General features: G+C 42.2%; 1 protein-coding gene across 6 annotated transcripts in view; it reads left to right on the top strand.

The window, feature by feature from the left end:
- Nucleotides 1-26,328, top strand: part of znf385c (zinc finger protein 385C) — a 198,251-nt gene that overhangs the window by 151,570 nt on the left and 20,353 nt on the right. For all 6 annotated transcript variants that reach the window (XR_015774806.1, XM_042505284.2, XM_042505282.2 and 3 more), the window contains 2 exons: nucleotides 13,484-13,626; nucleotides 25,082-25,192. Coding sequence is in view for 5 of the 6 variants with exons in the window: in XM_042505284.2 (XP_042361218.2) it covers nucleotides 13,484-13,626; nucleotides 25,082-25,192 (254 nt within the window). In the remaining variant the exon portion in view is untranslated. The remainder of the gene's footprint in view (nucleotides 1-13,483; nucleotides 13,627-25,081; nucleotides 25,193-26,328) is intronic.

The following is a 26,328-nucleotide window of genomic DNA, read 5'->3' as shown; positions in this document are numbered from 1 at the left end:
TTCCCAGTACTCCCCAGTGAATCGCAGTGATCCGTGTTTCTGCTGTTTCTGCGGCAGTTATTAAAAGCCAGGGGAAAGGTTACAGTAAATGCCACTCAGCTGATGCGCAACTCAAGCTTGGCAAACCTCCCCAACCCCCCTGCCACTGTGGGGTTTCACTCTAACATTTTAGGGAAAAGTAATTTCACCTTACTTGCTTTTCTCCCCTCTGCTACACCTCCCCCAAAATTGCCAACTGCATCCCTACTTTCCCTTCAAAAAACCTACCACACAGCCCGACCTAAAAGTCTGCTAGGGCTGCATTTACTGCCACAGAATTAAAATTAAAGGCATGAAAAGCAAAAGCAGCCCCAAACCTCACCGAGCACCTGAGTCTGACAAATTGGCAGTTTCCCCCTCCTCCTTCTCCTCCTCTATGTCTCCAGTACTAGCCCTCTGAGGCATCCTCCCCCCTCCTCTCGCTCCCTTGTCACCACTTCTCCCAGACGCCCCGGGCACTCATCACAGAGGTCACACACCTGTCGCCTGCTGTAAACAGGAAATGAATAATTCAGGAGTCAGCGCTGGTTGACTGCAACAGCTGATGGTCCTCTCTGTGACGAGCAAAGATGTATCCCAAGGATTCACATTATAATCCTCAGATGGAATCACACTAATGAGAAACGCTCTCCAGAGAGTCTGAGGACCCACTCGGAGCCAGACCGCACGTCCTTGACCTCTTTGGCTGATAAAGTTAGTTCGAAATGGCAGCCTGTAGTGGCACGTTGAACTTCTGCCACACACGCTGATTTGCATTTTTAGAGGATCGTGCTGATACAGTAGGACCACATGCACTCTTCACTGGCCTAACTGTTAAAGAGCATCTCCCTTGGCCTTTGGTATCTCCTCTGCTCCTGAACGAAACAGCCCGCAGAGTGAGCTGACCTATAACAGAAAGCCAGTTATATTTGAGAGAAAAACCCAAGTAGCAGGTTGAGAGGCAGTGAGATGCCAGTTGGGGCTGCCGGGTAGCTGGAGTGATTGCTTTTCACTCTTTATCGCCACACCAGCAGGTGTCTAAGACGCGCTGTACTGCGGCACTCCGAGGGGATTCACAATTATAACACCCTGGCCACCGGCTCACCCGTCACACCACACACACAACTCCCATCCCCACCTCCACCCATCCATCCTTCTTTTCTCACTCTCTTCACATCGAGAGAAATCCTGCTGGCCAATAGTAACTCAGCAATCCTGTTATGGCCTCACTCCTCCAAACACCTGCACAGGCTCTGATAAGAATCCTTATCTGCTCAGCCCCATGTCTCCTCTCTGCACCCAGGCGGAGCAGGAGGGCCCTACAGCTGGAGCGAAGGATATATAACACCTCCATGGGTGGCCACATTGTTTTTAAACCATATTATTGTGTCTGCTGTATCATGTTTGAAAAGCTTTGGAAGTGGAAGTAGGCAGCCGCATGTTAAATCCTGTGGTGAAGTTTTCCTGTTTTGAAGAGACGCCGGCTGCCTGGCTCGCCCGCAGTACAATGCCTCATATGTAGAATCATCCCTTTATGCCGCTCTCCCATCTTTGTAATTACACATGAGGAATGAGAGGAGACATCTGCATGCCAGCACTTTGAGGAGAGGAGGAAGGAGACAACAAAGGGCAAAGCAGCTTCTCACAAAGGCTTTCCAATTTGCAGCTTGCAGCTGTTTCTCTTCAGAGAGCTCGACGAACGTCCCGTCCTCTCTCAGCCCTCTCTCACAATCCAAACGCTGATTCCTCAGCCACCGCTGATTGGAGGCCAATTTTTGGCAAACGATGACTGTTTTCCTCCTTTTTTTAAAAATGTGTTGACTGTCTGAGGCTGACTTTCCTCCATTAACAGGTGTTTAGACACAGACATAATAAGAGATGGATCATTTGGGGATGACAGTTCATCACATGAACATGAGTCTCTGCATCTGTCTTACTGCAAACTGTCTATGCCTGTAAGTGTTAGAAACTGTGCGTGTGGCTGTGCACAAATATTGAGCTGTCTGTGCATTGTGTTCGCTTGTTCCCCCACCGCTGTGTCACCTTTGTTTAGCTGCATATGCTGTACAGGATTGAAAACCAAATGAGCCTAATGGATCCACAAGGCATGGCACTGCGACCCGTAAATTAAGTCCCACAGATGTGCTTCTGTAGATTAATCTTCACGCTCACGAGCAATTATTCTGGCAGTGACGTTGAGGCATGAGGTTGATTTGAAACAATTACAGCCCAGGTTGGGCAAAATTAGCTCGTTTATTTCCCATGGACGATGCTGATTGAGAGTGAGGGCATTTTAAAAAAGCACCTAAGGGGTAATTGGTTTTTAACATCGGCGTCGTCCTTCAGGCAACCTTTTAACCTCAAGCACAGGCTCTGTGGGGTTAAATTCTTTCAGATAATTGTCTTTCAGTTTTGCTTCCAGTCATCAAAGATATGATAGTTAGTAGTTATATTTTGTAAGCATATGCAACTAATTAAAATTATCTTTGATTGGAATTATCCTTGTTTTTTTTCTTGCTGTGTTATTTACATTTTAGAACATGAGCTAATTTATGCAGTACTGCTGTGCTAACCTTCACAGCTGGACAGATGGAGGATTTTTATTACCTAAGCCATATTCCTGTGCCATATTGCTCATGTAACTGCATTTCTGTTCCTTAGATAACATAGATAAGAGTTTTCTCCAACTTCCCTGCTACGTTTTAAGAGGTAGAAAAATAAACACTTGGCCTTACAGCGCGGACTAATAAAGAACAGGAAAGCTTTGCCTTTTTATAGCACACATTTCCATTAGGAATTTTAATTGGCCGTAGACGCACGCCTAAAAGCGGAATTCAAATTAGGGGAGAAAAGTCTGAAACAAAGGACCTGGAAAGAGTGAGGAAAGTATGTAAAAGAAATTCAGGTGGAATTGGAGTAGATGTTCAGTGGGCCATTTGACGGCAAGCTAAAAAAAAAAAAAAAGGGAAAAAAATCTGCTCTGGAAGGAAATTTACTGGCTGGCTGCAAATTGCTTAGCAGGAGCTCTTTTGCATAACAATGAATGCAATAATGCACAAGTAATGTACAGTACAATGCTCTCTGCAAGCAGTTTGCTAAAGTCGTTTATATAAATAAAGGGAATGTTCTCGCCTGCAATACCTACAGTAAGAATCTCTGAACACTTGCAGCTGTGTAAATGAATCATTAATTGTAAGACTTTTTCTCCTCCGTGTGTGTGTGTGTGTGTGTGTGTGTGTGTGTGTGTGTGTGTGTGCGTGTGTGCGTGTGTGTGTGTGTATGCCTGTGTGATACAGTATTCATCTCTGATGAGAAATTCAGGAGAGGATAGTTCCTCTGTGTTCGGCGCAGCTACAACTTCATTTTCATTTCACATTTGTCACAGCCTCGTAGCCACCTTTATGTCTTCCTCTCAGTGTCTGAGCAAGTGTTTTCATGTCTTGCTCCTCTCCTCAGCTGAGGAGTTAAAATTAGAAAGCAACCTCTGTCTTGTGCTTATTTTCTCCTGTATACCGCATCCCTGTCTGTCTCTCTTTCTTGCGCTCAAAGATCCAACCAGCCCAGCTCGCCCACCATATCTAATGAATTTCTAATGACTTGTCACAGTTCGCATGATGGCTGTGTGACGCTTGGTTGACCGGCCTGATATTTATTCATGTAAAAAACGATGTCGCACTTAATGCCACTTCCACAAATGACTCAATTTGCTGAGGAAATGAACCTCATCTGAGTTCCTGTCAATCCTGCAGAATTCAGCCCTGGGTTTTTGCATATGTGTGGGCTTTGAATTAGTTTATGTTTGTTTGTTTTTGCATGCCACAGCAAGATGGTTATGCTAGTTCTGATAATGAAAATGGATATGACGCCAACGTTGACACTCTCAGACAGATGTTTCAACACTTTGGCATATTTTACCTTTAATCATCTCCCACTGTGTTATAAAAGTTTGTTAGCACCTAGAGGGGAAGGTCCGACAGCTGTCATTATCCTTGCAAAGCAAAGGGAGGAGATTAAGAAAAGTGTGGGTGACTTATTAAAGCTGCTCACCCTAAGGCTTGAAAGCAAATAAAGATTCTTTTCAGATTTTTTTTCATTCTTTGCTGTTTATCATCACGTCGAAGTTCTGTGTACAGCTGCTGCTGCTGCTGCTGCTGCAGAGCAATGGCTGGCCATCGGCACCATCTGCATAGATTAATGTGTTTGATATTTCCCTTCTCCGCCTCCTTTTTCCTGTGTAGCATCAGGAATCAGTAGCATCTCTGTTGCCCGCCCGTAGCCGTCTGCCTCGTAGGGTTTCACAGTGGGGAAGCTGAGCAATTTGTTTCTGGATGGCTCCGGGCTTATCGTCTCAGCTTGACAGATGGGCCTTGCCTCTGCTCAAGTTGGGTTCGGCAGCAGCGCGCTGTTCGCCGCCTGCCTGACAGAACTCATTATAGACACTCCCCAGGAAAAGAAGCATCTCCACGAGGTCCTGTTACTACTGCCGGGCTGCCACGAGTCACTACAGAGCCAGACACCGTAGACCTGAAAATACTGCTGGAAAATTTTCTGTAGCCTGAAGTAAAAGGTTACATTTTGGAATAATTTGTTCAAAGTATTTTTTTTTTAACTTTTCTTTCCCTTATTTAATCTTTTGTCCAAAAAGCAAATGTTAAAGCTACAGTGTGGATTTTTCTTGTAAATATGACAATAAGTTGGGGTTTTCTTTAATAACTGTCTCCATATCCTGACAGTAGTGCAGGAGGCAGATAATCTGTGAAACAATTATGTTGCTCTAGCTCCTCCTTGTCCTACAGAAGAAGATCACCAGCTGTGAAAGTGAAAGTAAGCTTTTCATCATCAGTTTTTTTTTTACTTGTGTTTGCCATGTATGTTGTTGGTGGCAGTGCAGCTTGTGCACAAGTGATGATTCACATGTTAGGACCCTCACACACAAACTTGACGATCGGCTGTCAATCGATGCCGGGCCGTTTGTGAGTGTCTGCTGCCCTAGCTTTTGTAGTGTGTCCCGTACTGTTGGCCCTTGTTGGCCCTTGTGAGGTTTTTTTTTGGCTGATTCAGCATGTTAAAATGGCGTCGGAGTCGGTGAAGTCGATTGGTGAGTGAAATCATTCTGACTGGCCGTTCAGCTCAGTGCATAAGACAAATGGGAGTGGGGAAAGCGAAACATTGAGGATGTAAGCTTGAAACAAACTTCTTATATTAGGTATGATCATTTTAGCTATTGAGCTCTTTAGCACAAATGGATGTGTTCACTGTAAGAAGAAACAATTTGGTTTAACTTAAAAAGTTAGTGTCCAGTCTGCCTTAAAATATGAAGTTCACCAAATTTGACAAGACAAGTTGAGGTAATTTTGTAATGATACAGCTTTTCTTCTCCAAATCAGTCAACTCAAAAATTTACGGCAGTCCAGACACTAACTTTTTAAGCTGAAACAAACAGCTTCAGGTTGTGTTGTTAATGGGCTAACTGACTAAGTAGCATCTTGAATCCATTCTTACAGTCACCTGGTTTCCCATTTTGAATGACAAATACAAACTACTGCCATCTGCTGCTAAGGTGAGTTATCTCCTTTTAAGCAGGAGTGAAATGTATGTGCAAGTTGGTAATTAAATGTAGACATTTTGGCTGAGACATGACTACAAAAAGCAACACAACAGTCTGCCATCATCACTGCTATTTCTTTGGCATCTGTTTGGTGTGTCTTGGCCTTTAGAGACTCTGATTGGTTGTTTTTTGAGGCACAGTTGACTTTTGTAAATGCCATTAGGAGCACTCTGAGGTGCCAGAGGAACATTTTTTAACAGCTTATCTACCATTATGATATACTGACACTTACAAAGAATTAGTTTTTGTCATATTTGCTGAAAATGTTACCTATTGTAGCTTAATGCAAAGATATAACATTATAAAAGAGAGACATGAGGGATAAATTACAGTAATTTCAGGGTCGACCTCTCCTCTTTCACTGTACACTACTTATAATCGAATTTGAAGCCTATCCTTGTTGTTTGCCAATGCCAGTAACACAGGCAGAGGCTGATATCTTTCTCTGATGAAGCAGCATCGCCGCTGAAGCCAGAGGCTGAATATCGATCTTATTTAAACTTCAATGTCAGGCCATATTTTATTTATTGGCTATAAATGAGCCTCTGTGTACATGTATCCACACTGTGACAGAAGTGTGTGAGGGCTAAATCTGCTTCTAAATCTCCTTACTTCTACTGCTTCTGATTTTGTGCTCTGTGATTAATAAAGCACTAAACGGATTATATAAATGTACCTGAGTAAGCAAAAGCCTGGTTGAGAACAGGTGAGGGCTGACTGAGATATAAACTCAACAGATTTAGTGTTTGACTGTGCATTATTTCTCTACATGTGAAGAAAAAGTTATGAAGTCATCCTCCTTCCTGATAATGCTCTATTTTCAGTCGTGGGGCAAACTGTGCTTAGCCTTGCATATAATCAGGCCACACGGAGCAATCTGCCACCTCCTGCAATCCAGGGAAAAGGAAGAGAAAGGAGGACAGAACTACACAAGAGATTTTTTAAAGAGCAGATTATTTTAAAACAGGGTCGCAGAAAGGAAGTAACACTGCTGAGATTAAATATAATCCTCATAAGAAAAAATCTTTACAACCTTATAAGAGCTTGACTCGGGTATCTCTGCTGGAAATATCTCAGCACATTTTTTATCATGTCGCTTTTTGTACCTGTGCTCGCTCCTCTCTCCACACACGGACTAAACACAAACTAAAGAGGACAAGCTGACACTTGATTGTTCAGACATCAAACAGGGTAAAGTTGGAGCTCTGTTCTGCTCAAATATTCCTTGCATATATTTACCGAGTAAACCATATCTGCCTGCTGCACATACATTGGGATGCAAACTGTCATGTGTAGCACATGCAGACATCAACTTACACACTCCAGTACACAATATACAGTCACAGTGCCGGCAGCACGGCATGCTGAGTGACCCAAAAAAAATATGATGCACATAAACAACTTTAAAGGCTTTAAGATGAGGTGAGGAAATGACAGAGGAAAGATGAAATGAGAGGGCTCTTTGTAGAAATTTTAAATTGCATGCTATTGAGAATAGTTTACGTTCCTCTGCTGAGACAGGAAAGTGGCTTGCATACATAAAAGTCTACAAAAAAGGTCAATTTGAATGCAAAAGCAGCTAGAATCACGCATTTGTTTGGCCACGCTCCACATTTTCGTCTATTTAGAATAACACTGCATCATGATGAGATCTGCAGCTGCAGAGAAACATATCATTCTTGTCTGTTTTATGCAACAGAATTGGCTTAATTGAGAGCTAATTGAAGTTCTTTCATCATCTTGGCACTGTTTCATCTAATCAGTCCAGGAGGATCCTTAATTTTTCAACTCAGGTTTGCAGATTATCATCATATTTTAAGGGGGAGTGGAGAACAGGATAGAGGAGGAAACGGCTGGGGAATGGAGAGGAATAAAAAGCGTCAGTCTTTAATTAAAACTGATTGTGGTTAATGTCTCCGTCCATGCTATAATGGTTCCCACAGTGGCCCTCACACCACCTCCTGATCAAGCGGAAGCTAATTGGCTGTTAAGAGTCACTTTTCTCTCTCTCCCTCTTTGTCTCTCTCCCCACGTCTCTCAGTGGAGTACATTTGGACATCCAGAGGCAGTGCAATGTCATTTCATGCCCTCGAATGGCCGTGAGTCTCTAATACACCATGAGGCCAATTTACGACTTCCAGGCGCAGCGCGTGGGGAGACAGACATTTGTATGCATAGCATGTCTCTGGTTATTTCATACCTCTGTCGATAAAGAAGCCCCTGTTGGTTGGGTTATTGTAAGTAAAAAGCTCCAGCTCTATATTGATGCAGAGGGTTGAAGTTGCCGGCTCTTCCTGCCCTGTCAGATCCAGTACCATCAGAGGCAGGACAGCGGCCGCTGGGAAGTTTTTCAGGGTGGCTGGGGGATGGTGAAACAGTGTGGCAACAGTGTGGCAGATGCACAGTGAGCATCAGCGTGTTATGTTTGTGCGTGTCAGGGCTGGAGTGTGTGCACATTTGGTGCTGGCATATGAAGACCGCTCTAAACATTCTCAAAAAAGAGAGGTTATTATGTGTAGTTGGCAACTGACGAAAGAATCGTCCACATGGCGCAGAGTAATTATGCTCATATTGTGCCTGCACTTAGTGCTCATCATTTCACCGGTCAGCAATTTCCCTTGCAAATTCCCAGCTCAACATATTCAAGTTTAGAAGTGGAGATATTCATTATCACAGCTGGATAATCAGATCAGAGGCTTGATGGCGAAGGTCTAACTGACAGTCCGACTGTTACTCAGCAGGCAGCTGAGGCTGAGCAGCAAAGATGTGGTGCATAATGCTCTTAAATTCTGCAGAAATCAACAAAGACAATAGCTCTCACCCCAGTGATCCCACAATCACTTCTCTCTGCAAAGAAAGAAAAAATAGACAACGCCATCTCTGGTGTATTCTTTCAAATGTTCTTACACAAAAGATTTCATCACGCTTTCTTTTCTGCTAGGCTCTATAGGAAACTGAATAATGAGAGACTTTTCCTCTTCAGTTGTGCTTGTTGAAGGACTTAGCAGCAGGAGACGTCTTGTACGTTATTTCACCTCAACAAGCAGCCTTTTGTCTTTTTACACCACCAGTATAGCCAAAGTCATGAGCGTCCTCAGGGTTCCACAAGGGTTTATTGCTAGCAGCAGCACAGTGTCCTTGTTTTTCCTCTCTGTGGGCTGAATTACGACAGAGCTCCTCCATACTGGAGTCTAGATCAGCAACTCTTTAAATGGAAAATTAACATTACATTTTATGTTTATATTTTTAAAAATATTTTGAGAGAAGATATTTTTCCAGGGCCCAAAGTACAGGAAACAATTGCTTCTTGTGTTAAAGTCCAACGTTTTGCAAACCCAACTATCCCCAAACTAGACCTCCACTCCAAATTTTTGTTTGACTTTTCTTGCTCTCTAATTATGTCACTTCTACTTCAGAATTTGCTCTCCTCATATGCTCGTTCACATTGCAAGCTTTAGTGCTCAATTCAAAGTAAATTCAAGCCATACTCCCACTGACCCTCTCGTGGGGAGGCCACTGGTGGTGGGATCTTGACATAAACTGCTTTCCTGAATCATTCAAGGTCTACTTTCAACTACATATGTGAGCGCCTCTTTCATGTTTGTATTCACCGAGTGACTCTCACCAAGGCTGATATGATTGCTCAGACTGAAGTCACATAGAAAAAAATCTGGCCTGTATCTGATTTACAGTCACATGTGAACGTGGCCCAAATCAGAAATGAAAAGATCAGATTCATTTGATGTTCACACTGTTATGAAAACAACAAACCTGATTCCCATATGAGCAAAAATAAAAAAAAAAAAGTCTAAATGGATAAATTATGACTGCAGGCCAAAAAAGGGCTTTGTGTCTTGAATGTAAAAATGTCACTTTGGGCCACTTGCTCAAACAACTGACGCTCTTGTTCTTCTCCGGAGGACAGTCTTTAAATGGCACCTGTTTTAAGCAAGTTCATTTAAAGTGAAACAATGGGGTGTCTTTTGAGAGGGCTAGACAACAACAGGCAAAGAGAAAAAGAAGGTGGAAATGCACTCACCCAACTCCAAGACCCTGCTGTGCCAGCATCTATCCCACATAATTACACTGGGCTACAAATAGAAAGGCAGTTTTCTCTCTCCTCCCCGACCCTCTCCTTTTCTCCTTCCTGTGCCGCTCAGCAGCACTTTGTAGGAATACTCAGAGCACGGGGGTTGGGTTGGAGGTATTTAGATGTGAGAAAAGGCAATTTGTCAGAAACCTAAGGGAGCACTGGAGTGATGACAAGAGAATTACAGTAGAAGGACTAAAAGGTTGAACGGCTAATTCTGCGATAGAAGAGGAATGTGGAGGCAAGGCTCAGTATGTTTGCTTGTGCACATTTGGAAATCCACTGTTTTCTCAGATGAGCAAGGAGAAAATAATTGAAAAATCAATGTTTGAATTCCACGGTTCAGATGCACTACACAAACATACACGCATCCAAGGAGATGCGATGTGACGGTGGCTGTTGTGTAAGCAAGCCCAGTGAGTCATGAGCGGGAGGATTGTGATGGTTGGAGGAGGAGGAGGTCTGCCTGGGGAAAGACTGGCAGAGACAGTCAGATCCGTTAGCAAAGTCATCTGGGAGAGGGAGAGAAAGAGGCTGGACATTTGGTTTCGGGCCTTGCCTTAACTGCCAGCGGTTGTCTGGACCGGACCACAAGTGAGGCATGAATACACCCTGAGCCTTGATGCAGACATGACTCCGGACTGAGAGAACATATGTGCACATAGCCATGCAAACACACACATATGTGCAGACACATCAGTAAATGAGCGGAAAATGACGCAGTGTGATAGAAGGAGGTTATCAGGGGCTGCAGGCTGAATAAGCCATCCTTGCACACACAAACACATACAAAAACAAAAGAAATTTGCTTTGAAAATTTATGGTGCTTTGCTTTAAAGTGTGCTCTTGCTGGAATCACACACAATATGTGCCAAGTGCAAAATTATACCTTTTTGTGTTTGTATGTGTGTGTGAGTGTTTATATTGACTTCCCCCTTGCCCTGGGAGCTATTTGTTTTCAGAGGTGCGTAGGCAGTTCTGTTTGTATGTGTTTGTGTGTGATTCTGGTCGAGTACATGCAAACCAAGCACACACACGCACACATACACTCCCTCGCTTGCTGCTGTACATGCCTGGATGCGGGCTGTGCCTCCGTTATCATCCAAAGAGGCAAACAGCCAGCTCCTGATTTAATAAGCTGCCTAGGGAGTCACAGAGAGGTGGGGAAGCACTATCAGCTGATAACTGTCCTCCCTGCAAGCCCAGCTTTTTCCCTCTGATAGCCCTGCCAAGAGAAGACTCAGCTTCTCCTCGTTTTCCGTGTGAACGTGTATGTGTGCTGAGCGTGTGAGCGATCCCCCGCCGGCTGCTGCCCACGTGTCTGTAGGCTGCGTCCATCCCTTTTGCTGCATCTCCCTGGGTGTCAGACAGACAGCAGAGGAGAGCCCACACATGGCAAAGGCAGGCCAGAGCCCAGTGCTGAGGAGCATATGCTCAAAGCTTCAGTCTTTTAGCCCCCCCACCCACCAACAACATACACCCCGCGTCATTGCTGCTAATCCTGCCAAGCCGCAGAGAGCCATGGGCCAGACTACTGACAGATTCTCCATCTATCACTCTGTTCTGTACTTCACACGAGCCATACAGCAGTATCATCATTGTAGCACAACCTTGAAACCAATGCTAAGAAAAAAAATACTACTAATACGCCACAACAAAGGAACAAAACACCACAAATGTGGAGTTTTTTTATTTTTTGTGTTTCTTTGATGGCTTTGTAGCAATGTTTGAGCAGTCTAGGTGAAAGATAAGTGGAATATTACAGTATTTCAGCCTTTCTAGAAATAGTGTTCAGAGTCGTTTTGTGATCAGGCAAAAAATAGGATGATGGGTGCATAGTGTGCTTGGTTTTTCTGAAATCATGATCTTTTCATAAACTTGAAAGTGTTTTAGTTAATAAAGTGAATAATTAATGGAAAAAGGGGTTTAGCAAAATAAGTTTAGATTCTGAGTAAATTCAACTTAAGATTTGGTGAACATTTTGACACTGCTGTCTTGTTTTTAGCAACATTAGTTTTGAATTTTGAACTGATTGGAATGCAGTCATGCAACACAATAAGTCAATTGATTTTAAACATTTCTAAAGCTCCTTTCTCCTTGGGAAAAACAACACCAAAGGCTCATTTCAACTCTCTTTACATACGAAAATTGATATGTCTGTTTCACACATTGTAAACTTCACTGCATTCATACTTTTATGTCCTTGATGTGATAGCATAGACACAGACAACAAAGGTTACAATCGGTATTCACTCCTGGTACATATGACTCTGCAGTAGTCTTGAGTATTTATCAGCTCCAGCTTTGATCAGCTTTTTTTGGCATTGATGGAATTCCGACACCGTGCTGGCACAATGCCATGACAGGTCACCACATAATACCATCCATCTCCACCCAAGCAGTACTCGAAAACTGTGCGAGGTTTGGAGAGAGACTGAATAAGGAAGAGATATTAAAAATATATATATAAAAACATTTTCACTGACCTCCATGCTGCTTTCTACTGTTTACTAACATTTTTTTCCAGCCCGTCCATGACAACAAACAGGAGACACCAGGAAAAAAAAACAAAAACAGAAAGGCATACTCATCAACTACAAATGGGAAATAACTTATCAACGATTTTCTGTGTTTAAAACATCTTCCTAAACACGCTGATCTTGTTGAAAAACAGTTTTCAGATTCAGTGTTGAATTCAGTCTTTTCTCTTAGTGAGAGAGTAATTATATTTCACCATCACGATTGCCCTGTGGCAAAAACAGAGTAGTATCGTACATGATGCACTCACAGCTTTGAATATATTACCAATTCTTAAGTCTGACATCCCTCTTTCTGTCTTCACCTTTCTCTTTTCCTATCCCACCATCTGTCTCTGAAATCTTGCATGTCTCCCTTCCCTCCTCTGAGAAAAAAATACTCCTTTTTGGAAAGTCTTTTCCATCTCTAAGCCACTGGTGTTATTGTAAGGTCAGTGATTACTTTTTTTTTTTTTGCAGTGTGAGTTATCGCACACGAATACAACTGCGTCACTGTGTATGTGTGTGTGTTGGGAGGGCTTGCATGATAGGCATACTTTGGTGTGGCCACGGTGACCCGCAGCTGACACCGATGATTGATCCTGGTGCTGGGATAAGTGCCTGTGCACCGGTGAGCACGCTGGTCCACTGAAACGCAGCCAAGCAGAAAATTAGAAATCTCTTCATCCCTGGTCCATTTGAAATCCGATATCTCCCATCTTCCCCTCGCACCGGCACCTTTCCTCAGCCAATAAATCTGTAATTAAATGATCTGTGTGTGTGTGTGTGTGTGTGTGTGTGTGTGTGTGTGTGTGTGTGTGTGTGTGTGTGTGTGTCTGTACATCAGGACATGTGGCTTGTCCTTGGGGGATCAGCTGAGGCAGTGGGGGTGATGGGAGTATTAAGTCTCCAGCAAAACTGGCTGCCCCCCCAAAACCCCCATGTACACCTCCTGTTGTCTGCATAAAAACAGATACACACACTCTGTTGTCCCAGATACAAGCACATGGTCCCTCACAAGCACACACACACTTAAGTTTTGCAATGTGTGTTGGGTGTCAGCTGGAGGTGTAATGGTGCCTCAGGTCTCAAATAAATCAAAGTCAGGCCTCCTCTGAGCGGTGCATCTGACCTTTTTAAAGCCATCAGTGCAGTTCCACCTCTACAATCACACTGGGACAGAAAGTCCCTCATGTTAACGTTTCCCGTTGTTTCTTAACTCCTAAACATCTATCTCTTTGTGTTGTCCAGGTACGTCAGCCCAGGGCAGCCCCCTGCTGGCTTCCCTCCCCGTCCCGGGACGGCCTCTGCAGCCTCAGCTCGACCTCAAACACCTCCTGCCCTTCAGACTCAATGGATCCTCCCCTCTCAGCCTCTTCCCCAATTTTAACACGGTGAGTGCAGTGGCTCTTTGGCAGCTGATATCGTGAAACCAATTAATCTCTGACGTTTATCCACGAGGAATTTCAACAGTGATAAAGGATAAAGGTCACGAGTCCAAGATAACCTGTACATAGTAAAGTACTATAGACTGTGTAAATTAAGTGGAGGTAGCAAAGTGAAGCCAATGTGAAAGTGTTTTAAACCTGCATTCTTTCTAATGGCAAGCAGGGGGTGATTGTATTAGAGAATGACATTACGTCTTTATTGATTTATTACCTCTGAAAACATTTTCATAATGAGTTTATGGTCGTGATTGCTAGTTTTTAAGTCTTACAGCAAAATGTTGATTTTGTAAATTATGGTTCTATTTAGAGGCTTGTGACTGACAAGTCACTACCACAGAGACTTGTCGATCAGGATAGAAATATAGAGACAGAGCATTTCAGTCCCACCCCCACTGGGGTGGCAGTCGAACGCTCTCCATTGACTTTGAATTGAGTAAAGTTGCCTTAGTGTCTTTTACATCTGCTAGCAAACAACAGAAACATACATAAAAGCTGCTGTGTGTTGGGATGCACTACCAACAGTGTAAATAACACAAAACTAAGTTTCTATAAGCTGCCAAATTGAAAAGATGAATTTATAAGAGGGCAAGAGTGGATACACCAGTGAGGGATCAGCAGAGAGAAAAGAGGGCAGCAGGTACTCTCAAATCTGATCAGGCAAACTGTGAAGTTAGAAGCCAGCTATTACTCGCTCTTTGGGAGACATAAGGTGCTAAAACATAGCTCCACCTACTCATCCAAATTTGTGCACCTCTGCTCCAAAAAAAACAAAATGGTGAGGGCCAAAATGCCAAACTTCATGCTTTAAAATGGTGGTCCACAATGGGTGACATCACAGTCGATTCATGCCAATAACTGTATGTAAAGATGAAGAATGGTTCTTCACTTCCATCCACTTTTTGTACAAAAATGAAGCCAAAATATCCTGAATACAGCTGCTGTCATCTTGCACTGGTGACGTCATTTGGAGCCTGGGGGTGCAGTCCACACAAAAGTAAAATTAACACTGGCAAAAATATGCCCACTATTCACTTTCATTCACATGTGAGCAGAGGGATGAATGAAATATTCAATTCCGGTGGTGAAGTAAATTTGCGTAATTTCATCAGTTTAACTTTGGTGAACTTACTGGTGAAGTCACAGCCTCAACTAATAACAAAGGGCTATGTGTGTAGGAGATAGTGATTGTTACCATGTCTAACATGTTGATTTTGTATGATACTGTCCATGAAAAATACAAACTGCCCCAGTGAGTCAGAAGACAGACAGGGAATGAAAGAAACTGGAAAATGTACCCATACCTTTATATTTTGAGGTACTTATTAACAAGATAGTTTTCCCAGTGTGTCACAACCAGCACTACCCACACTATCACCTCAGCAGGTGATAGTCGCCCGCAGTCGCTCATGTGTGACTGTATCTATAGTCTGCACAGTAGCAATCTCAACGGCGTGTCTTAGCTCACCTTCCAGCGCTGCCCATTTTTGAGACTTTTTTCACATTCCAGGGTGGAGGTATTCAAGCCAAAAGTGGGGGGTTCAATTGCTCTTTAAGAATCACACAGATTGGCACACACAGCTGTCAGCATGATGTCAACCCCCCTTTTAAAAACATCATATAACTAATTAAAGCCAAACTTATCGCAAAAACAAACCCTTGAACAAACATTAGTCTGATAAAGAGCTAAATAAAATGTCAGAAACTACATAGTGAAATAAGTCTTTTGCAGAAGTTTTAATGCTCACCAAAATTTACATATATATCATTCCCAATTTAAGTCAAAGGGAAAAAGTCTTTCAGGGCCTTGTAGCATCATGTGATGGACGCACAAGTTGTACCACTTTTGACCACTATGTAAAATTTGCTTAAAAGCCCAGTGCTCTTCCTAGAGGCTTGGTCCACACTTGTGCTGTTCCTAATTAGATCCAGAAATATCCTGTGAAGAGCTGACACATTTCACCACAGAAAAATATTCTCATTTTACTATTAGGTAACTTCCTTTTTTTAGCTTGAGAATAAAATGTCTTTTAAATATTTTGTCTTTTTGCAAAATGCCACTGATTTTGCTTAAAAAGACTGTCAACTCCCCAACAGATGTATTAAAATCTTTTTGTGCACTGGACCAGTGGTGACCTTAATTTTATGGTTAAGGGTTGTGATCCACATACTTCATAAATTTAGTGTCAGTGTTCATCCCCCTGATCACTGAGAGCTAAAAAGGCAGACGGGCCTATAAAACCGTGTCCTTAACGCTAGTCACTCTGTTATTCACCTCCTCACTATCTGTTCTGCCAGACCTCCAGTGCTCATCCCATAAACTCTTCGGCTGTCTCTGTGCAGGGGTGTTACTTCAGGCTCGGGGTGCTGATCTTTATTCGAGTGGTGTTTCACCTCTCAGCATTCCAGTTGTCGCCTCAGCATCTCCACCGATGAGACCGTTATTACTTTGTTTCAAACGTCAGCAGCAAACTGTTCGGTCTTCAAGCACCTCGGCTCTGATGCTTACCTCGCCTTGGTGCCTGGAATTAAAAGCCTGTATCTTTGATCCTTTACTTACCAGCGCTATACCCATTGTCGTTTTGTGTGTGTATAGGCACTTCTGATTTCTTTGATCCTAGTTTTACGCTGTGTGTGTGTGTGTGTGTGTGTGTGTGTGTGTGTGTGTGTGTGTGTGTGTTCCCTCATCGCACACTGTGAAACCATCTCCAGTTCTGTGGTCTGTAAATGAAACATAAGCCAGAGCTTTGGCTGCAGCGTACACTTTACACCTTTTACAAACCAAGCGAAAAAAGGTAGAGAGAGAGGGAAGTAGGGCCACACAGACATCTGGCTGGCTGGTTCTTAGTGTGGAGGACATGTGTGCAGGTGGATAAACGTGTGCCGTATGTGTAGGGGGTCTCCAACCTGCTATGTGAAGAGTGCATTTTATTCATTTGTTCTGCCGCCCACTGCTTTGGGGTTGTGGGGTCGCCTATACTGCCCTATGGAGAATTGAGCATGCCCAGCAGCAAAGTCAGCATGGAAAACAGCCGTTCCTCTAACACCCTCATGTATTTATATTAGTGGTGGAGGCAGTAGGGCAGGTCTCTGGTCAGTGTTTTGTCTGTGTTATGCTCATGCTTCAATTGGAAAATTGCTGTTTCTATTCTCAAACCGACGTCTGTGCCTCATAGCTTTGTGTTGTTTTATAAAAATAATTTGTGGAAACCCCCAGCAAATATGTATATCAGAATTTAAAGCAGTGTTTACCTACATACTGGCAATAGCTATAGTCACAGTTGTTTTGGGGTTTTTTATGTCTGTTCATCTCATTCTTGTGAACACAATATCTCAAGAACATGTGGAGGGAATTTCTTCAAATCTGGCACAAATGTCAACTGATTAGACTTTGGTGACCATATGTCAAATATCCTTATGTCTCATTTTCCTCAACACACAGAACACCTTAAGAGAATGTCTTCAAATTTGGCACAAGCATCCACATGACTAAAGGATGAACTGACCGGAATTTAATGATCAAAGGTCAAAATGACCTTGCATCTGTCTCATTCTCTTGAACACAATATCTCAAGAAGGCCTTGCAGGATTTTTTAAAAAACTGGGCACAAACGTCCACTTGGACACAAGGATGAACTGATTAGAATGTGGTGGTCAAAGGTCAAGGACACTGTAACTTATTAATTATTACAGAATTTAACACGATTGTCTTATAGGATAAAATGCCAAAGGTTAATGTTTTATATCCAAGAGGTCAAAGGTCAGCTTCACTGTGAAATTGTAATGTTCTGCAAAAAATATCAATACTAGCCATTATTCAGTGTCATAGGAACAGAGGGGGAGACATTCGGTCAGATACTGAATTGGTGACATTAATATTGAAATGATGCTGATTGTATAGATCATCTGTGCTGCCGAGTTGAAGATGTGTGTGAAACATCCACGTTTTTACAGACATGGATGAAAACTGTAAGTCCAGCTTGACTGGTTTGCGGAGGCATACAACTGGAGGCAGTAGTTCTAGTTGTTCGTCATGCAACCTTTGTTAGAAATAACAAAAGCAGCCATATTAGACACAGTTTTAGGAGAAAAAGCAGTAGATTTTTAATGAATGTAGCAAGCTACTTCACAGGAAGATGCAATAATATTCAGTCTTGCAGCCATTGTTAAATAACTGGCAGTAGGACGAGAAATCTACCTCAACCAGAATGCAGAAATTATGATAACTGTGGAAATAACATCAAATCAGTGTCGCTTCAGTCCCAGGAGGAGATGATTAGCCTCCATAACACACAGTCTGACAGCGCAGCTGTGGCATTAATCACAAAGTCCATTCAACTGGGAGCCCCAGGTTCTCTTAGCCCTGATAAGGCACACGTTGTCCCGGACGTGTGCAGGGGGGGGAAGATGAATGCACCTGTCTCTAAAACTAAATATCCTCCGGTTCCCCTGGTGTCCCCTCTTACATCCTCCCCCCGCACTGCCCCCCTTCTCTATCTCTGTGTGTCTCTTTCTCCTTCTTTCTCTCTACCTGCCATGAAACCGCATCATGGACTCAGCCGCCCGGTGCAGGATAAGTTCTGTCTGCACCAGGATGGCGGGGGAGGACGGAGGGCTTGGACAAAAGACTCATTTATAGCAGTCGGTTCAGGATGGCTGCGGATGGACAATGGGCACATTCTTCAGCTCCTAAAACAAATAACTGTGTGCAGCCTGCCCTGCAAAGGTGGACAGAGGGCAGCAGGAGTGGGAGAGCTAGGTTTCATGGTCAGGCTACGGCTGGTGGAGGGAAAAGTCAGTTGCTCCCAGAGGTAGCTTTGAGTCATGTAGAAGAGGCCAAAATAAAGCAACAAAGGAAAGGATAGCCCTGAGGGAGAGATATACCTCCAGCACTGAGCTTTCAGTGTGAGCTGTGTTTATATTCCCTCTCACACCTGGCCTTCTTGAGGACTCCGTAGTAAACAGACTCCACTCTTGCAGCCGCCTTGGACGTGGCACAGCTCTTTGTGAGGTTCAGAGGAATCTAATGTTGTTCAGGCTTGTGTATCAGAGAGAAAGCAAGGCAGCTCGCCATCCTCGCTGCCATCAATACACCAACACTCCTTGATCTCTGGGCAGCTGAGGCTGTCTGCCGTGCCACCGCTGTGGTTCCAGTGAGCGGTCTGACTCTGTGTGAGAACAGCACTCTTCCTGGTCATCCCTCTGCCATGCCAGTAGAGGAATGGACTGAGCCAGGCTCTGCGCCAACCTGGGGAGAGCTCCAAGATGATTGTTATATGTGATACCATGCTGAAGGGTGCCGCAATGAAATCAGCTGTCATCGTGGCATGCAGACCTTCTAATGAAGCCTCGGCTTTCACTCTACTGTTTATAGTGTGCTGTTCTGGGACTGTCTGCAGTCTATTTACAGACAGTTAAAACTGAATTAGTCTGCCCCAAACCATCTCCAAACACTTCCCTCCGGGCTGCTCTGACTCATAATGTATCAGACAGCCACATTTCTGAGATTACAATGAACTCTAACTGCATTTAAATACGAGCTGGAGAGAGGCTTGTGACAACAAGGCAATAAAGTCGTGTTAGGAACAAACTCACTCACCCCACTGAGTCTGTCTGGAGAGAAACATGAAGCTGGAAATTTCGCTGGAAATTTCGTCTTTCACCACACACATGATCAGACTTTGTCATGATTTAATTATGTTTTCCACTGTAACTGTGTATACATTCTTAATTTACTCTGTGATAAAGGGCGATGGTGGGCTACACACATACTGCGGAGTACACTTAAGTCATCATAAACTACATCAGTGGCTCTAAAATGTTTTACAATGTGTACTACCTCAGGAAATAATAGGCTAAGTATAGTATTATAGTGTTATAATTATTTGATATAATTAACTTAATTTAAAAAAAATATTTAAGAGATTTCCCTTCTACCACCAGTGCTACACAAACTATATTTTGAGAACCAGTGATCTATGTGACATTTGTTTATTTTAAGGATTGATCTGTTCTTGTTTTGTCTTAATTTTTGTTTGATTTGTTCAAGAAGATGTAGTGAATATTGGGAAAGAAGGTGGGAATATTCATGTTTAAAATTAGTTTTTTTTTTGATGAAGCTGAAAAAAAAGGCAGTAGGATGAAGTGTACAGTTCCTCCGACTCCTATTCGGACGTGAAATATTTATGTTGTTTACTTATTATGTCCAATAGGCATTCTGAGGTTGTTTTTCTTACTTATATTTCATTTTCATTCTTCAAATATATTTGGCATGTTCGAAATGAAGATCAAAAACTAAAAACTAAACTTATGTTGTCACTACAGTGTAGAAAAAAAGCGCCAATCACAAGTTCCCAAGCTTGTACAGTGGAGTTGACCTTCACATTATACACATTGACACAGTCAAAAACAATCCTCATGTGTAGGCAGATTTTGTTGGAGACTGTCGGTGTTGAGGAATGCCTTACTTACTAACAGTTACTCACATTAAATAGCTGTCCACTCTTGTGTTTTGGCACAGTTGGTTCATCAAATGAGCTGGACAATGTGGTTAAGTGTACTAGGATCCGGGCCTAAGTACCTGATGTAAAAGCCTCATTTCAGAACAAGAGCTACATCCAAGCAACATATGTAATTTTGCCATTTCTTACTGGTGAATAAAAGACTGCAGCTATGCACTTGCTGTAATTCACCTTTCATTCATTCAAAGAGAGCAGTGATCGTGAACATGAGGCCTGCAGTGTCAAGGCTTTGCTAGATGTGTGTTAGTGAAAAAGGTAAACTACCAAAAGTCATTCTTCAAATTCCTTAATGTTCTCTTCACTCTCAACAATCTGTAAAGGAAAATCAGAAACTTGAAGGAGAAAACATGAGCAGCCTAAGCTGACCAGTTGCAATTCTTACAGTCCCAGCATGGTGGTATTGAAGTATAATCTCTTAGCTCATAAGTAGGCTATAACTCCAGCTGATTACAAATTGATTGCAGTGAAAGCCACATCTCAGCAGCGCAGACCTTCTTCCTGGCAGACATTTTGACATGTCAGTAGGAAAAGCACAGGTGTATTTAAAAACATTATAGTTGTATTCATTTAGGGGATGCTGGGGATTGTGCACACTGCTCACTGGAACACTTAATGGAACTGAGCTATCGTTAATGTTTTTAATTTCAAATGTGCTTTTTCTACTATGACAAGTTAAAAATGTCTGCTGTAAAAAAGGTCCGCTGTTAAAAGTAGCAAACATCATAAGCATTCAGCAGATCTCTGCATACGCCTTTAACCTAAAGAAAATCCTGCTTTCTGGGTGGGCTGAAATTTCTGAAAACTTGCATCAGCTTTTATTTTTTTTGTCAGCATGAATAATTTTAGAAGCCGTATTTTCAGTATTGTTATTATTTCTATCCTGGACCCCGTCCATCATACCCCACCTCTCTCAGCAAAGCAAAGGGGACCGTCTTGGCTCTGCACCATTTTTGAGGTCTGGATGTCAAATTAAAAAGGTTTTTTTTTGTTAGTGGTGAGTGGGTGTGGTAGCTCTATTAATATATTCCACCCTGTGAGAGCAGGGACAGCCCTGATGATTACTTTAGCCTGCAACGCATGAGTGAAGAGTGAATCTGACACACATCTTAATTATTATCTGAACACGGTGACCAGACACATACAGCAAGCTCTACAGCAGCAGAATGTCTCCTGTCTTCACGGTGGAGGTAATTAGGAGACAACAGCCACAGGAATATCTCATGCACATGAAATCAAAATATCTTCCCCTCCAATTTTTATTGCATAACAAAAGTACTCAGGTGCAAAATAAAGTGACATAAAACCAGCAGCAGTCCCTCAGACTTTCATCACTGCTCACAGAGTCATGCTTTCAGGTCACTTAAATATAGCAGGCACAGGTGTGTTCAGTGAGCATTCAGCTCAGTTAAGTAGAAAGAGGAACTGTTCTAACAGCACAGATACAGAATATACTAAACATACTGTAGGCTGCTGTCATATGAGTCATATTACATCATGTCGCTGGACCTAAATATTCAAGCAGTCATGTTGCTCCCATTGCCTCAGAAATAGAAAGTGGAAAAAAGGACTTTAAAAGAGGGCTATGATAAACAAAGTTTATTGAAAACAATACGACAAAGTGAAAAATAGTTAAGTGTGAAAACTAATTGCAAGCAAAGAAAAATTGTTCTCATGAGTGCGATTAACATAAAAAAATTGCCAGTTCAGTGCTCCACCCAACAGGTGTTTTTTGTGTTAACCTGCTGATTAGGCCTGTTCTCTGCATAAAGTTGTGCCAGTATTTCACTGTAACAGGTGCAACTTAAGAGTGAGGAAGATGTCAATGAAACCCATTATGTGCACACATCAACTGTCATGAGAGGAGGTCTAATTAGACTAATATGTGGAAACACCTGGGTGGGTGGGCCATAGGTGTTTGCTTTGATGTTTGCAGTTAAAAATTGACATTGTCAATAAGTTTTTCAAAGTCAATTGAAAATGCATTAGGATTGAGAAAACATTTTGAAGGAAATATGTTTTGCATAGAACAAGGCTGAATAAGAAGAAACAAAGTGGGAGTGGTTTAATTCAGTGTAATTTCCTATAGGGCACATGGGTGCAATTAACACCAAATATTCGCTTTCCATCCATTTCCATTTTATTGTGAGCAGATGGGCGAATCAAACATTTTCTTCAAGTGGCAAACATCTGCACATTGTGTCGCAGCCTCAACCAATAGCAAAGGAGTGTGTGTTTTGGAGACATTGAGTGCTGCCATGTTATAATAATGTCCAAAAAAAAAAACATCCACAAACTGCCCCACATTAAAGATGCAGCCTGGCTGGCAGACACACATGGAACTGACAACATGGAAAATGTACAAATAACATCATATTTCATGGTATTTATCAGCCAACTAGCTAACATTAGCTAGAAAACCAGCTCTCTGTTGCCCCAGTAAGTAATAGTCACTTGCCTGCACCCTCACACTGCAGACCCTGGGCTTTTCTCATTTGTCTATTTTGTGCCTCCTCATCACCTCACTCCTCCATCCTCCTGCCCGTGACCCGGAAATCAATCTCTTTGTGCCATTTGTCTCAGTTCCTAAAATGCATCTTGAGGAGTCTAGCTGGAGAAGCTATGAGCAAGAATGCACAGGTGTAGCCTTTGCAGAAGTCTTTTCAGCATCTTTGACATATAAAAGAGGCATGGCACACAGCTGACAATGCAGCTGTGCCACATGTCATATTTAATTGACGCCGATGACACGTAGCTTCGTCAATGTGACTTCTAGTGTTACTGCAATGATGTGTCATCTGAAACTTGGGTCTTGGGTAATCTCTAGGCAGTTAACCAAGTACTGTGTTTCTTTATTTTTTAGTTTCACTTTTATTAATGACAGATTTTTTCAGTCTAAATTAAATATATATTTCTGGTCCTCTTGTTATTTAAATGCACTGAGACGCATTTGGAAAGCATCCACCTATTGTTCAAAAGCATTACACTCAGCCTGAATATATTTACATGTGTGCTTATCACAGTCAGCATTACTTTCTATAATTGTGACAGTTCAGTCACAGTGCTTAATTAGTTGGCATGCATTATAGTTTGATGAAACGTATAAAGGAAGTTTCTCCACTGAGTCAGCTGTCTCCTCTAACTGTCACATACTTTTATCCACTGCATCATAAGAAGCGCGTAAGTAACTATGTTTACATGCACACTTATTTTCAACTATTTTTCAATAAATGACAACATTCTGAATTTAGGGTCAAATAAGGGTCATATAAATAGCTTATTCTGTTTAGATATGACGAGTTGCGCCTTTTTCCGCATGTAGCATATTCAGATTAAAACCTGGGTTATGATGGTGTTGTTTGGGTTTTTGGAGCATTCTATGGACAAGTATACAGCACATTCAGAATCTGCATCTTCACTGGGGGTTTTGCTGCATTTTGTGACACAAAACACCTTGCCTGATAATGGCCAGCTCTGTGCATTGTTCAGAAACCAACTGGCAATAACTTTGTTTCACTGGGTGAGGGACATATATAAAACAAAGGGCTATGCTGTAAATGTCTTCAATTGTGTTTAGAAAAGCCTACATTTCGGGTCAGAAGAAGAAACAGACCCGCTTTTAAACATTATGAAAAAAATGGCCTTTTCAAGAGGGTGTTTGACGAGACAGGCTGTATTTGCACAGTCAAAATGTCTGACACTGATGGGAAGTTTTTAAAAGATACTATTTTGATGCAAAGACACAAAATAGTGACAGCTGTTCCACTTATCATACTTTGAAGTGATGAAGGGCATGTACGGGCACATTAATCTGAGTATGCATGACTGCATGTGCACAGGAATATCAGTGGAACATTCATTTTTATTAGTCATGTAAACAACTTAGTTAGATTGTCTTTTTCAGAATAAGGGCAAAAATACATTTATCTACTTTTTTTTGTGCACGTGAACGCTGACTCTTGATGCACTTTAGCTTCTTCCCTTTTATAAAAAATAACAAAATAAAGCACAGCCTCTGGTAAAGTTACTCCATGCAAGTTCTGTAGGCGAAACAGCCAGAGATGTCATAAAAATCATGCACAAAGCTCTGAGTATCATACGCTGTCCTTGCAGCAGCAGAAACTGAGATATTCTCCTCACATCACAGGGCCATGCAACCACATGCCAATTCACTGAGGTGACTTGAGTGAAGTTTTCATTTGCTCCAGATTTATGCCACAAACCTGCTCAGCTTTCACAGGTAGACGCCCCCCTGCTTATCCCGGATTTCTTGTTCATATTTTTATGTATTTATCTTCTTTTTATTTTTTTATCTTTAATCATTTTGATTAACATGTGAGTAACATATTGACGTCATGCCCTCTGGTTTCAGATTGTAGCAGCACCACAAATGCAGCTTCCAAAACCAGCACACTGAATTCGCCTCCTCCAAAAACTGTTCAAACAAATCAGATCATTATAACCTTCATAAGGGGGATTTATTGACTGTTGTACTAAAGTGCACTTGTCGTAGCTAGCCAACTTTCACCTCTAACAAGGAATTGGCTGTAAATATTTTCAATATATTTCTCTGCATCGGTGCCAAATGTTGAATCGTGAACATTGCCCTTCAATTAATTCTGAGAGACTGACACCATTTATCAATGATAACTGAAATTATTCCCCCATAACCTTCTGCTGTAGCTGCTGGAAATTATGTTTGGCTGTCAAATGATGAAATCGAGGATACTTAATAAAAGTGTGGCCACACTGTAGATTAAATCTTGACTTTCTGGGGAGCAACTTCACCTCTGAGTTGTTTTGCAGCACAGACATTTCTCATTTGGGGAAATAAAATCATCTAGAACTGATGTTGTTTGTACTTGTATTTTCTTCCTGTCCCTCAGATGGACCCTGTCCAGAAGGCAGTGATCAACCACACATTTGGAGTCCCTCAGCCCCTCAAGAAGAAACAGATTATCTCCTGCAACATTTGCCACCTGCGTTTTAACTCAACGGTAAGTACTGTTTTAGTGGCTTTATGCTTTGGCATTTCTAAGAAATATAGAGAGGTTGTGGGATGATAAGAGAGAAAGAGACTGCATGCAGGAATGTGTGATTTACAACATAAAAGCAATCTATAGAGAAAAGTGAGTCTAGCCTCAGAGAACATAATCTCTTTGTTTTGTGCTTCTGCTATCTGCTTGACTGTTGTTTTTTGAAAATATGGCCGTCCCTCAATTACCTAAGCCCTTATCATCCCCACTGACTCTGTTTGTGTACCCTGTGTGTGAATAAGCAAATGTGTGTATGTTTGTGTCTGTATGCAAAACAAAAACTGTAAGTGGAGCCCCTTTCTGCAAATTTATGTAAAAGTTAAAGTTTTTCTAGTTATGTGTGTATAAAAGTTTGTTGAGTTTCTCTTTCAGTGAAATCTGTGTGTGTGTGTGTGTGTCTGCCTGTTGTTTTGGTATGAGGGATTAGACAGCAGGGAGAGCTGTCGTTTATCAGCAAAGACCAGAAACAATCAGCAGCCCCAGCAGGAAGCAGCATTCTCGGCTCCTCGTTCCATTTCTCCCATCCTTGCCACCCCAGGCACACGCACACATACACAAATACGCACACACACGTACTGTACGCTTGCAAATATGCACATGAGAGCACACACATGCACAAACAAGCAAACATCCCATGACATTTCATGCATATTCACATAAACCAATAGATAATAGTCCAGAAAGCCTTAAGAAATCTCATGTCTGGGCACAGTAAAATACACACACACACATGCAGCGGCACACACTTTTTTTTTGGACTCCATCTTCAAAGAGGAGCTGAGGCACAGGAGACAGGGAGTCGAGGGAGGAGAGGAGACTCAGACGTGCTCCTCACATACTAGAGCAAATCCCATTCCCTGCCTCTGCACACCGACTTAAAGAGGAGTGTCAGGTCTGACTGTAGCTTTATCTGTCTCTCTGAGAGCATGAATACTTTCCTAACACTTCCGTGTACCCTCCTCAGAGTTTGCTCACATATTATACCAAGTCATCCTTATGCATAATGCTCAAAGGGGAATTAAGGAAGCTTTCTCTGCTGCTCAGTAAAGCACAAATTGACCTTAAAGAGCATCTTAACATCGGCTGTAGTCTTGTCT

The sequence above is a fragment of the Plectropomus leopardus genome, chromosome 18, assembly GCF_026936395.1.
Source record: "Plectropomus leopardus strain MGB_pleo_1.0 chromosome 18, ASM2693639v1, whole genome shotgun sequence".
NCBI lineage: Eukaryota > Metazoa > Chordata > Actinopteri > Perciformes > Serranidae > Plectropomus > Plectropomus leopardus.
This window is presented reverse-complemented; position numbering and strand designations above follow the sequence as displayed.